This window comes from Myxine glutinosa, chromosome 7 (assembly GCF_964187855.1).
Source record: "Myxine glutinosa chromosome 7, kmMyxGlut1.1, whole genome shotgun sequence".
NCBI classification, from domain to species: Eukaryota; Metazoa; Chordata; class Myxini; order Myxiniformes; family Myxinidae; genus Myxine; species Myxine glutinosa.
In genome coordinates, this window is record NC_136267.1 from 108,560,184 (window position 1) to 108,575,343 (window position 15,160).

The following is a 15,160-nucleotide window of genomic DNA, read 5'->3' on the forward strand; positions in this document are numbered from 1 at the left end:
TTTGCGGTACCTTCAAACGGACGGACGGACATTTGGTGAATTTAAAACCGAGCTGCACAGGTCGGCTGCACTGAGGAAGGCACTGAGGAGCTGCACAGGTCGGCTGCACTGCACAGGTCGGCTGCACATAAAGACAAATTTCATGGCTGAGGCTGAGGACGTGCAGTGCGGCTTGAGGAGAACTCGAGAATAAACAAGAGATATCCATTTAAAAAAATATTTTCGTTTAATTAACGATATCTGCCAAACCACGTGCCCTATCGCAAATTCCAAAAGGACATTTTAGTATATCGATATGGTGAACAGATCTGTGAAGTTTCCCCTCGATTGGATCAAAAATGAGGGAGGAGCTCGGTTTTAAAGGTTCATGCTTAAAAACGTCATAACTCTGAAACCATGTGATGCATGACGTCATGCTCACTGACTTTTTTGTTCGTCATGGGTATGCGATTCTGCCTGCAAAGTTTGGCCTCGATCTGTTCAGCCGTTGCAGAGAAAAAGGGGTTTTCGTGTTTTCACGAAAAACAATATGGCGGCTGAACCACGTGACCTGTGACGTCATAATTACCGTTAAAATATTATACAGACCGAGTCCATCATATGGTGAAAATTTTATCTCAATCGGTCCTATTATTGCAGAGAAATAGGTTTTTAAAGGAAATTAAAACTTAAAATGGCACTGAGTTAAGGATCATCAGAATTCAGAACGTTCAAAGTGCCATAACTTTGTCAAAAATGATCGAAACGTCGTGAAGTTCGAACTCGATCTGTAAGTTATCATGAGGACACCATGTGCCAAGTTTGAAATCATTAGCATTAAGAGTTTAGAAAAAAAGTCCGGAAAACTGTTCTTTGCGTGACGGACTGACGGACGGAGGGACGGCGTGCAAACCTATAGTCCCCTCCGGTGAACACCGGTAGGGGACTAATAAGGGCACGGCATGATGGAGTAAGGGCTCGGCATGATGGAGTAAGGGCACGGCATGATGGAGTAAGGGCACGGCATGATGGAGTAAGGGCTCGGCATGATGGAGTAAGGGCACGGCATGATGGAGTAAGGGCACCGCAGCCTGGAGAAGGCATGGCAGCCTGGAGAATGCATGGCAGCCTGGAGGGACTATGGCAAGATGGAATAAGGGCACGGCATGATTGAGTAAGGGCACGGCATGATGGAGTGAGGGCACGGCAGGCTGGAGAAGGCATGGCAGCCTGGAGCGGGTATTTCAGGCTGGAGTGGATACGGCAGCCTGGAGGAACTATGGTGAGATGGAACAAGGGCACCGCTTGATGGAGTCAGGGCACGGCAGGCTCGAATTAGCACAGCAGCCTCTGCATCCTTCTCTGACTTATCCCTCCAACATACCTTTCTCTTTTATTTTATGTCTCCTTTTCCTTCCCATCTCGTCTGTCTCCTCCAATCTTGGAGTGGAGCTTGCAACTAACCACATGCTTCCACGAATCTTCACCCCAGGCTTCTGCTAATCTCTGCCCTGCACATCATGACAGATGGCCACTGGGAGAGGATTAGTTCCCTTGTAAGGGCATATCAGTTATTTCATTGTGAGACTACCTCCTTGGCCTTTCGCATACCAAGTCTGAAGCATATTTTCGCATACCAATCAGTGAAGTCTATTTGGTGCCTCCCCTAATATGCGAGCTCCACCCAGCTCAAATGCATGGCCAGATTGTATGTAATGGCGTACAGTCGTTGATGTCCTGTCCTATCCTTTTTGAATGGCTTATATATTGGCGCTGTATAAATGCTGTGGATTAATATGATTAGGCTTCCTAACCAAAAGGAGGGAAGCTTATTATTCTTGTTAGGATTATTATTGTTATAATTCTGCCAATTATTGTGAAATGACTGAAATGACTTTTGAAAAAACTGTTATAGCTGGCTATGTCAATCTGCGCATGCTTATAGGACACCCATGGAACTTGTTCCGACCGGATTTTGCATTTGGATTTACGTCTTGTATTGGTGGCCATCTTGGATTTTGTCCCAAACAATAAACGTTCTCCAGAACTACGAAACAAATTGCCATGAAATTTGGCAGACAGCTTAAATTAAGCACCTCTAGGCAGTATTGAACTGTGAGTTTGAAGCTTCTATTGGTCAGACATGTTACATAATCACAAAACATTGAAATTTGATGAAACATGTCATCTGCTATAAATAGTTTGGCCTTCTGATGCTGAATGGGCCACAAAAAGTATCACACTTTACGTATTCTTTCCTGGATTTTGGCTCCATTTTCCCAGAAAACGTACGAATAGTGTCCATGGTGGTAGCAGATTTCGACTGCTTGGAAGCTGACAACACTTCTCACAATTATAATTCTTCTTCTTCTTCTTTTCTTATTATTATTTCTCAATGGCATTTGCCTTTGATGTTCTTCCAAACTAAATTTCAAATTTCTCCCAGGTACTCCACTATATGCTTTACCTCAAACCTTGCAGGCAGTGCAATACACCACCCCATTTGGAATTTTGCCTTTTAATTTCGTAGAATAAGCAGTGGATGTGTTCCGCAGCTTAGAAAGCACTCCAATTGGTGTACCATGTATTATTTTGCTGATTCTTTCCGAGAAGTCTGAGTAATAAGGAAATACACATCACCCAATCATAATCCACCTTCTTCATTTTGGAATACTAGGTTTGTTAAAAGCAGGTAGCAAACTCATATATCATGACCATTATCCCAAAGTGTATTTTGGACTCATTTTATCTCCTTAGTTATAGCATATCTCCATGAGCCTCGACATTGTATACAAATAAAAATCCCTGGGTGAGGAAATCTGGGTGAGATGTAATTGCACATTTAGTGGTAGGTTGTTTTGTCCATCAGCACAACCACCATGCCCTTATCTGCTGTGGGACCAAAAATAATCTCATAATCTCTGCTTTTCAAAATACTGGGAACCTTCTGCTCTTCCCTTTCACAGGAATGTCTTAATAGTATGAGATGCACGATTAGTGATAGTAATTTTCTCCTCAGTTGGGAGTCGGCAATAGCCCGCTCGCCTCTGGGCACAATTTGAGCTGGCCACTTTGGACAGAACTACAATTTATCCTAAATACTTCATCTCATTATTCCCATCAACATAGGAAGATATTTCATCTCACCTTTTTACCACATTTGTATTTTTTTCACACAGTTTCAAAATTCGTAAAATGTTGATGTCTTTCGCAATATTATTTAGAATGCCAGATAAAAGCCAAACATCTTATTGAACCCTAGATAGGTGTACCCCTGAATATACCCATCTATCAGAATGGGTATACCCAGGAGTACACCTTTCGAGGGCTAACGGTGCTGTACAATGATATGAAAATGTGTTTATCCCAAATGAGCCTTTGCCACAAAATTACTAGCGACTGTATGTGATGTATCAAGCTTGCTCACATTAACAATTTCTGAAATAGCAAGCAGAGCTCTAACTACAAGTGTTCCATAGTCTCGACAGACACGCGAGGGTGAATTCTTGCCTTTGGATCAGCTCGAGCTGGATGTTGGCTTCAGAACAGGTGCCGACCAGCTCTTCCTTGTATCTCCACTAACTATCTGCCACATCATCAATGACAAGAGCCCACTGTATGAACTATCACAGCGTGCACTTCAGACAGAGCAGTTTGAAGTCGTCGTCATTATGGAGGGTATCGTCGAGACAACCGGTACAGTGATGGCTGTTTTGTGGATGTTGGTTTTTTGTTCCTAAATATGTACATACAGTCACGTGAAAAAGTAAGTACACCCCATGTAAAGTTTTGACTTTTTCAACATATTTCAACATACAGCTATTTGATCTTCATTTCCACAATATTGATAGATAAAGGTGATATAATATAACAAATATCATGAAATATTTACATTTTGTAGTCCATTGTATAATTTAAATAAACATAAATGCAAATTTCGCATGTGGAAAAAGTAAGTACACCCTTGGCTCTAATAGGTGGTATTGCCCCCTTTGGCAGAAACAACCTCAAGTAGGCGTTTCTTATAACTGTCTACCAGTCTCTGACAACGACTGGGTGAAATTTTTGCCCACTCCTCCATGCAGAATTCTTTCAGCTGTGCGATGTTTGAGGGGTTTCTTGCATGCACAGTTCGTTTCAAATCCCCCCACAACATCTCGATGGGATTTAGATCCGGACTTTGACTTAGCCATTCCAGAACCCTCCATTTCTTTCTTTTCAGCCATTCCTTGGTGGATTTACTGGTATGTTTAGGGTCATTGTCATGTTGCAAGGTCCACCTTCGGTTGAGCTTCAACTTGCCGACAGATAGCCTCACCTTATCCTCAAGCACCCTCTGGTACAATGAAGAATTCATAGTGGATTATATGATGGTGAGCTGCCCAGGCAATGATGCAGCAAAGCTGCCCCAAACCATAATACTTCCACCACCATGCTTTACAGTTGGTATCAGGTTCTTGTGGTCAAATGCTGTCTTTGGTTTTCGCCAAACATATCTTCTGGTACTGTGGCCAAATAGCTCTACCTTTGACTCATCTGTCCAGAGCACATTGTTCCAGAAGTGCTGGTCTTTGCCAAGGTGTTCATAGGGAAAACTTTAGTCTTGCCCTGATGTTCTTTCTGGACAGCAAAGGTTTCCTCCTGGTACACCTCCCATGTAGATCAAATTTGGGCAGCCTCTTTCTAATGGTAGACTCGTGCACTTTGACATCAACAGTGGCATGAGCTACCTGTAGGTCCCATGATGACATTCTGGAGTTCTTAGAGACTTCTTTCAGCATTTTGTGGTCTGCTCTCAGGCTGAACTTGGTGGGGCGGCCTGGCCTGAACAAGTTGGCAGTTGTTTGGAATCTCTGAACTTGTAGATGAACTTCCGGACAGTCGAATGATTGATTTCAAATTGTTTGGAGATCTTTTTAAATCCCTTCCCAGACTCGTAGGCATCTATAAACTTATTTCTGAAGGCCTCAGAGAGCTCTTTTGATCTAGGCATGGTGACGCCGCACACTTCAACAACAAAGAGCAAACCAAACTAAATGTCTGAGGTTTGAATAAGACAGGTTCCTCCAAGATCCTCTCTCATGATGTTCTAATCATTTGCACCTGAGTTGGTGCACCTGATTCTAATTTTAGGTATTTGAAGTAGTGATAAATGTAGGGGTGTACTTACTTTTTCCACATGTGAAATTTGCATTTATGTTTATTTAAATTATACAATGGACTACATAATGTAAATGTTTCATGATATTTGTTATATTATATCACCTTTATCTATCAATATTGTTGAAATGAAGATCAAATAGCTGCATGTTGACATATGTTGAAAAAGTCAAAACTTTACATGGGGTGTACTTACTTTTTCACTTGACTGTGTGTATACATATATATATATATATATATATATATATATATATATATATATATATATATATATATATATGTATGTATGTATGTATGTATGTATGTATATATATATATATATATATATATATATATATATATATATATATATATATATATGTATATATATATCTATATATATATGTATATATATATCTGTATATATATATCTATATATATATATATGTATATATATATCTATATATATATATATATATATATATATATATATATATATCTATATATATATCTATATATATATATATATATATATATATATATATCTATATATATATATATATATATATATATATATATATATATATATATATATATATATATATATATATATGTATATATATATATATATATACACATGATGATAGTGTTGATCCCCTTGTGATATGTATGTACAGACTTGGCATTTAATATGGAATTATTTTTTTTCTTGACTTGGCTTTACTTTCTTTCCTCAGTATATCAATCTGGTGAGTTTCTTTTGCACTTTGGTGATTTATTTGTGAAAAGAACCATGTCACTGATTGTCTGTCGCAGCAAGAAGTCAACAACAGGATTATATCACAGGTGGCGTGGCAAAATGTACGGACAGGTACATTTGACGATTGACTTCACAATTGGGTATATAAGGGTTGTTGCGTTCTGTATTAGTGGAAAACAACTGCTGCACGTCTCCAAAAGTTATTGCCGCTTCCTCTGGAGATGGTCTGTCAACTCCACAATGCTGTTTGTCATGGAGTGGTGGCTTTACGAAATTACGGCATGAAACAGCGTGCTATTGCTCGGCAGTATGGCATCACTCAAGGTCAGGTGTCAAAGATCCTGAAACGAAATGCTCAGAGGGGTGTCCCTACTCCAATACCGAGGCCAGGACGTCCCCGCAGGACCACAAGGAAGGATGATCGCCAGCTGCACCAGTTAGGCCGCAATGGCCATACCAAGACAGCTAATCGGCTTAGGGCTGAGTGGCAGCAACTGACAAATGTGCCTGTATCCAGAAGGCTAGTCAACCAACGACTGATTCAAGCAGGCTATCGTGCCAGGTGTCCCCTGAGAAAGCTACGACTGACCAGACAACACCGCCAGCGCCGATTGCAGTGGGCCAGAGAGCACCGTCAATGGCAGCCAGGACACTGGAATCACGTGATCTTCAGTGATGAGTCTAGATTTCTGGTCTATCGTCAAGATGGCCGCGTCCGAGTGCGCAGACAAGTGCATGAAGCCTACAACAAAGATTGTATAGTGCCAAGAGTCCAAGCTGGATGTGGTGGGGTGACCGTTTGGGCTGCTTTTCATGCAGGGGGCAAAACTGACCTGGTTGTTCTGAATGGAAACCTGAACCAGTTCAAGTACAGGGCCATTCTGGAAGAAACATTGCTTCCATTTGCTCGTGCAGCCTTTCGAGGAAACTTTGCCTTCCAAGATGACATTGCACGGCCACATCGTGCTTGCATGATCCAACACTTTCTTGCTGACCCTGGTGTAGAGCATATGGAGTGGCCTGCCATGTCCCCGGATATGAATCCAATAGGGAACTTGTGGGAAGAATTAACGCGTCAAATCGACAACTTGGACCAGCAGCCGCCCTCTGTGCATGAATTGCAGCAGGCTATTATCACTGCATGGCAAGTGATTCCTGTCCAAACCTTGGAAAATCTCGTGAACAGCATGCCTCAACATGTACGTGCTCTCCTGAATGCTGGTGGGGGTTACACGAAGTACTGAACTGTAATTTTACTGTCCGTAATCCCAGTCGTAATTTAACTTTTGTTTTTATTTTAAAAATTTTTGGCTAATGTGCAAAATAAAGAGATACTTCTGGAAAACATACAGAAGTTTAACGCAGTACTATACGCGAATTGAGTTTGATATCAGTTTACATCACTTTCAAGGATCTATTTATTTGTTTCAAAATGTCAAATGTGGTTTTTGTTTCTTTTAAAGGTCACATTAACAAAATCTAGAATAATTTCAACATAATTCCAATGAACTTTTGGTTCTAAGACATCTTGAAAAGTAAGTTCACCCCCACAAAAAAAATATTCCATATTAAATGCCAAGTCTGTATATATACAGACTTGGCATTTAATATGGAATATATACAGACTTGGCATTTAATATGGATTATTTTTTTTGTGGGGGTTAACTTACTTTTCAAGATGTCTTAGACCCAAAAGTTCATTGGAATTATGTTGAAATTATTCTAGATTTTGTTAATGTGACATTTAAAAGAAACAAAAACAACATTTGACATTTCGAAACAAATAAATTGATCCTTGAAAGTGATGCAAACTGATATCGAACTCAATTCATGGACAGTACTGTGTTAAAGTTCTGTACGTTTTCCAGAAGTATCTCTTTATTTTGCACATTAGCCAAAATTTTTTTTAACAAAAACAAAAGTGAAATTATGACTGGGATTACGGACAGTAAAATTACAGTTCAGTACTTCGTGTCACCCCCACGAGCATTCAGGAGAGCACGTACACGTTGAGGCATGCTGTTCACGAGATTTGCCAAGGTTTGGACAGGAATCGCTTGCCATGCAGTGACAATAGCCTGCTGCAATTCACACACAGAGGTCGGCTGCTGGTCCAAGTGGTCGATTTGACGCGTTAATTCTGCCCACACGTTCTCTATCGGATTCATATCCGGGGACATGGCAGGCCACTCCATATGCTCTACACCACGGTCAGCAAGAAAGTGTTGGATCATGCGAGCATGATGAGGCCATGCATTGTCATCTTGGAAGACAAAGTTTCCTCGAAAGGCTGCACGAGCAAATGGAAGCAATGTTTCTTCCAGAATGGCGGCCCTGTACTTGAACTGGTTCCGGTTTCCATTCAGAACAACCAGGTCAGTTTTGCCCCCTGCATGAAAAGCAGCCCAAACGGTCACCCCACCACCTTCAGCTTGGACTCTTGGCACTATACAATCTTTGTTGTAGGCTTCATGCACTTGTCTGCACACTCGGATGCGGCCATCTTGACGATAGACCAGAAATCTAGACTCATCACTGAAGATCACGTGAGTCCAGTGTCCTGGCTGCCATTGACGGTGCTCTCTGGCCCACTGCAATCGACGCTGGCGGTGTTGTCTGGTCAGGCGTGGCTTTCTCAGGGGATGCCTGGCATGATAGCCTGCTTGAACCAGTCGTTGGTTGACTAGCCTTCTGGATACAGGCACATTTGTCAGTTGCTGCCACTCAGCCCTAAGCCGATTAGCTGACTTGGTACGGCCATTGCGGACTAACCGCTGCAGCTGGCAATCATCCCTCCTTGTGGTTCTGCGAGGACGTCCTGGCCTCGGTATTGGAGTAGGGATACCCGTCTGAGCATTTTGTTTCAGGATCTTTGACACCTGACCTTGAGTGATGCTATACTGCCGAGCAATAGCACGCTGTTTCATGCCGTAATTTCGTAAAGCCACCACTCCATAACAAACAGCATTTTGTTATGGAGTGGTGGCTTTACGAAATTTCCCCACTAATTTCGGTCCCCTTGTGTTTGATACCTCTCCCCCACCTTCCCAAGCCTCATCCCCCCAAGCACTCTCCCTCCCACACTTCTCCCTGCTCTCAAATGTTGTGGTGTGTGCTTCCCCTTCTCTCCCCATCTTGTCTTCCGCTCCCTCTTTTTGTATATTTTGTTTGTCTGGTTGTTTTGTTAGTGAAATAAATGTTAGCTCTTTCACGAGCCTCGATTCAGTATACAAAAAAAAAAAAAAAAAAAAAAAAAAATTTGTCGAGTTGACGGACCATCTCCAGAGAAAGCGGCAATAACTTTTGGAGATGTGCAGCAGTTGTTTTCCACTAATACAGAATGCAACAACCCTTGTATACCCGACTGTGAAGCCAATCATCAAATGCACCTGTCTGTACATTTTGCCCCGCCACCTGTGATATAATCCTGTTGTTGACTTTTTGCTGCGACAGACAATCAGTGACATGGTTCTTTTTACAAATAAATCACCAAAGTGTAAAAGAAATTCACCAGATTGATATACTGAGTTAAGAAAGTAAACCCAAGTCAAGAAAAAAAAAATATTCCATATTAAATGCCAAGTCTATATATATATATATTATATATATATATATATATATATATATATATATATATATATATATATTATATATATATATATATATATATATATATATATATATATACATACAGATATATATATATATATGTATATATATATATATATATATATATATATATATATATATATATATATATATATATATGTATATATATATATGTATGTATATATATATGTATGTATATATATATATGTATGTATATATATATATATGTATGTATATATGTATGTATATATATATGTATGTATATATGTATGTATGTATATATGTATGTTTATATATATGTATATATATATATATATATATATATATATATATATATATATAATATATATATATATATATATATATATATATATATATATATATATATATATATATATATATATATATATATATATACAGTCACATGAAAAAGTAAGTACACCCCATGTAAAGTTTTGACTTTTTCAACATATTTCAACATACAGCTATTTGATCTTCATTTCAACAATATTGATAGATAAAGGTGATATAATATAACAAATATCATGAAACATTTACATTATGTAGTCCATTGTATAATTTAAATAAACATAAATGCAAATTTCGCATGTGGAAAAAGGAAGTACACCCTTGGCTCTAATAGGTGGTATTGCCCCCTTTGGCAGAAACAACCTCAAGTCGGCGTTTCTTATAACTGTCTACCAGTCTCTGACATCAACTGGGAGAAATTTTTGCCCACGCCTCCATGCAGAATTCTTTCAGCTGTGCGATATTTGAGGGGATTTTTGCATGCACAGCTCGTTTCAAATCCCCCCACAACATCTCAATGGGATTTAGATACAGGCTTTGACTTGGCCATTCCAGAATGCTGAATTACTTTCTTTTCAGCCATTCCTTGGTGGATTTACTGGTATATTTAGGGTCATTGTCATGTTGCAAGGTCCACATTCGGTTGAGCTTCAACTCTCCGACAGATGGCCTCACATTATCCACAAGCACCCTCTGGTACAATGAAGAATTCATCGTGGATTCTATGATGGTGAGCTGCCCAGGCCCTGATGCAGCAAAGCTGCCCCAAACCATAATATTTCCACCACCATGCTTTACAGTTGGTATCAGGTTCTTGTGGTGAAATGCTGTCTTTGGTTTTCGCCAAACATGTCTTCTGGTACTGTGGACAAATAGCTCTACCTTTGACTCATCTGTCCAGAACACATTGTTCCAGAAGTGCTGGCCTTTGCCTCGGTGTTCATTGGCAAACTTTAGTCTTGCCCTGATGTTCTTTCTGGACAACAAAGGATTCCTCCTGGCACACCTCCCATGCAGATCAAATTTGTGCAGCCTCTTTCTAATGGTAGACTCGTGTACTTTGACACCAACAGTGGCAAGAGCTACCTGTAGGTCCTGTGATGAAATTCTGGGGTTCTTAGAGACTTCTTTCAGCATCTTGCGGTCTGCTCTCGGGCTGAACTTGCTGGGGCGGCCTGGCCTGAACAAGTTGGCAGTTGTTTGGAATCTTCTCCACTTGTAGATGATCTTCCGGACAGTCGAATGATTGAATTCTAATTGTTTGGAGATCTTTTTAAATCCCTTCCCAGACTCGTCGGCATCTACAACCTTCTTTCTGAAGGCCTCAGAGAGCTCTTTTGATCTGGCATGGTGATGCCGCACACTTCAACAACAAAGAGTGAACCAAACTAAATGTCTGAGGTATAAATAAGACAGGTTCCTCCAAGATCCTCTCTAACGTTGTTCTAATCATTTGCACCTGAGCTGGTGGACCTGATATAATTTTAGGTATTTGAAGTCGTGATAAATGTAGGGGTGTATTTACTTTTTCCACCTGCGAAATTTGCATTTATGTTTATTTAAATTATACAATGGACTACAAAATGTAAATGTTTCGTGATATTTGTTATATTATATCACCTTTATCTGTCAATATTGTTGAAATGAAGATCAAATAGCTGTATGTTGAAATATGTTGAAAAAGTCAAAACTTTACATGGAGTGTACTTACTTTTTCACGTGACTGTATGTGTATATATATATATATATATATATATATATATATATATATATATATATATATATATATATATATATATATATATATATATATATATATATATATATATTATATGTATATATATATATATATATATATATATATATGTATATATATGTGTATATATATATATATATATATATATATATACATATATATACATATATATATATATATATATATATATATACATATATATATATATATATATATATACATATATATATATGTGTGTGTGTGTGTGTACGTGCAGTCGAGGCCAAAATATTGGCACCCTTGCACTTTTTTCAAATAATGCACCATATCTTCCAGAAAATTGTTGAAATTAAAAATATATTTTGGTATCCATATATGTATTTCTTTGGTCTTCAGTGGAACAAAACAAAAAAAGGTGAAAAAATTACTAAATCTTATTATTCCACAAAAAGATGTGTCTTAAAATCCTAAAATGGCCTGGACAATAATAAATATTATTGGCACCATTTAGAAGTTGTTAGAAATAATTAGATTTCAAGCAGGTGATTCTCCTTTACTTTGGAATTGAACTCAACTGTGGTGAGTTGCAGGTGACAGCAATAAAAAAAAAAGTTCCTCATTCAACCAGTTTGGATAGAGAAAAGGAGTCGATCTGCTGTTGTGTGTCACTGTATGTACCGCAATGAACATGGAGAAAAGAAAGAAAACCAGAGAATTGTCAAGCGTTTTGACTTGAACCATTCCTGGGTGCCTTATGAAGTGTGTTTGGGGTCATTGTCATGCTGCAAGACCCATGACCTTCGACGGAGACCCAGCTTTCTGATACTGGGTTGAACATTGCACTCCAAAATGCCTTGGTAATCTCCTGATTTCATAATGCCATGCACACATTCAAGGCACCCAGTGTCAGAGGCAGCACAGCAACTCCAAAACATCCCTGAACCTCCTCCATGTTTGACTGCATGGAAGGTGTTCTTTTCTTTGAAGGCTTCATTATGGTTTCTGTAAACATAGAGATGATGTGCTTTTCCAAAAAGGTATAATTTGGTATCATCTGTCCACAGGACATTCTCCCAGAAGGATTTTGACTTGTTCAGGTGTGTTTTGGCAAAATCCAGTTGGGATTTCTTATATCTCTCTCTCTCAGCAGTGAGCTCCTACCATAGAACCCCCTTTCATTGATTTGGTGACGGATGGTGCGAGATGAAACTGTCGTACCTTGTGTCTGAAGGTCACCATGAATCTGTTTGGCAGTTGATCGAGGTGCTTTCTCCACCCTTCAAACAATCCTTCGCTGCAATCTTCGATCAGGTTTTCTCTTGTGGCCACGTCCCGTGAGTTTGGCTACAGTTCCCATGGGCCTTAAACTTCCTGATAACGTTGCGTACGGTGGACACAGGAACATCAAGGTCTCTGGAGATAGACTTATAGCCTTGAGATTGTCCATGCTTGGCTGCAATCTTGTGTCTGACCTCCTCAGACAATTCTCTGGTTTTCTTTATTTTCTCCATGCTCATTGCGGTCCACACAGTGACACAAAACAGCAGAATGACTCCTTTTCTCTTCTCAAACTGGTGGAATGAGTGATTTTTATATTGCAGGCACCTGCAACTCACCACAGGTGAGTTCAATTCCAAAGTAAAGGAGAATCACCTGCTTGAAATCTAATTCTTTCTAACAACTTCTAAAAGGTGCCAATAATGTTGTCCAGGCCATTTTAGGATTTATGTGTGGAATAAGCTAAGATTTCATAATTTTTTCAGATTTTTTTGTTTTGTTCCACTGCAAACCAAAGAAATACATTAGATCTGGTATGTGGATACCAAAATATTTTTTAATTTCAACAATTTTCTGGAAGAAATGATGCATTATTTGAAAAAAGTGCAAGGGTGCCTATATTTTTGGTCACCACTGTATAGCATGATGTTTCAAAAAGTTGTGGATGGATTCAGATGAAACTTGGTGGACAGGTTTTATATGTGACAAGGTCATATCGATTCGATTTTGGTGAAGATCCGAAAACGGATCCAGGCACGAGAAATTTTAAATCTTTCAAGTGTTTTTCACCAATGAGTAATAGGGCCAAAAACGATATATAGCACGATATTAAAAAAAGTTGTGGGTGACTTATGACAAAACTTGGTGGATGAGTTGGTTAAGTGACAAGACAATGCGATTCCATTTTGGTTCCGATCGGAATCCAGATCTGGCCTATCAATGGGATACAAAACGTAAACTGTTCAGCCTGGTGGAGGAATGTGCTCTACTGAGTGTCGTTCTCGTCTTCATCTGTAATGATAGATCTCACATTTGAAAAGCCTATTGAAATGATCAACTTATTGTAGGAACATAGAGCTGAAATTTTTATATAAAACTTTGATATCTTCCTGAGGTTGCTGAACATATAATGTTGATATCTTCCTGAGGTTCCACCAGCTGTGTTTATGAGCAAATTGATAAAGCAAGTTAGCAAAGCCAAAAATGGGCTTGTATTTATATCCTTGAATATGATATTATGTCAGATTTTCAAAAACACTCTTTTAGAAAATAACCTAACATATATTTAAAATAACTGTTCTTGGAAGAGATCTGATGAAAGTGCTTTCCATTCATTGTGCAGGCATGACATGCCAGGCAAGAACCTCCTACACTGAAGATGAGGTTTTCTGGGGCCATCGATTTCTGCCAGTCATGTCACTGGAGGAAGGCTTTTTCCGCGTAGACTATTCACAGTTTCACACTACCTTCGAAGTCCCCACTTCACCCTACAGTATGCAAGAGTTGGAAGAGTCACTAAAGCTTTCTTCACCACTTTCTTCTCCATCCATCAATGGAATACCACAGGAGCGCAAGCCTTCATGTGTGGCTCTGGATAATTTTAGTGATATTTTGAGCAGGCTGCCACCAAAGCTCCTCAGAATGAATACAAGCCGAGAGGAGTTTCCAAAGAAACTGCTCCGCATGAGCTCCATGACAACGGATAAGATCAGCAGCAGCATAAGCGATCTTCCATTCAAACTGCAACGCATCAGCTCAGTGCCTGGCAACAATTCCACTCTGGCAGAGGAACAACTCCCCCCAAGCAAGCCCACTCCATTTGCATTCAGCACTTCAGCAGTAGAGCAGCAAAGAAAGCTGCAGCGCATAAACAGTGCTGCACAATTCGTGCGCCATGATGACAATCTGCCTCCTAAGTTGCGAAAGATGAACTCCGAGAGGCACATGAACTTGTAAAAATCAACATCTGCCATATGATACGACATCGACTCAACCTCTGCAGCCTTTCTTATGTGTATTTGAGTATGCACACAAGTATACAAATTTACGTGTTTAATATATACATTTGCAGGTGTAGTGATTGTATATACAATAAAGTTGTACAAATATAGTCCCTACTAGGTCCATTATTCATGACCTTTTGAGTAAATAAAGGTATAACCAGTAGAATAGTTACTAAAACTTTGCAGTGCTTGTCGCACTGCGTAGACATTTTTCAATCTTTCGGACTGAATACAAGGTGATATTACGAGGTGAGAAATGAACTTTGACACAGAGAATTTAGCACATATTCATCCCAAAAAGAGCATCTTTGTGAAATCCAGATACATCATGTCTGGTGTGTAGTTTTG

General features: G+C 39.3%; 1 protein-coding gene across 1 annotated transcript in view; it reads left to right on the forward strand.

Moving 5' to 3' along the window:
• KCNJ3 (potassium inwardly rectifying channel subfamily J member 3) overlaps positions 1–14,765 on the forward strand; it is an 88,499-nt gene extending 73,734 nt beyond the window's left edge. The window contains exons 2-3 of the mRNA XM_068097545.2: positions 3,459–3,675; positions 14,152–14,765. Of these exons, the coding sequence (XP_067953646.2) occupies positions 3,459–3,675; positions 14,152–14,765 (831 nt within the window). The remainder of the gene's footprint in view (positions 1–3,458; positions 3,676–14,151) is intronic.
• Positions 14,766–15,160: the final 395 nt, after the last annotated feature.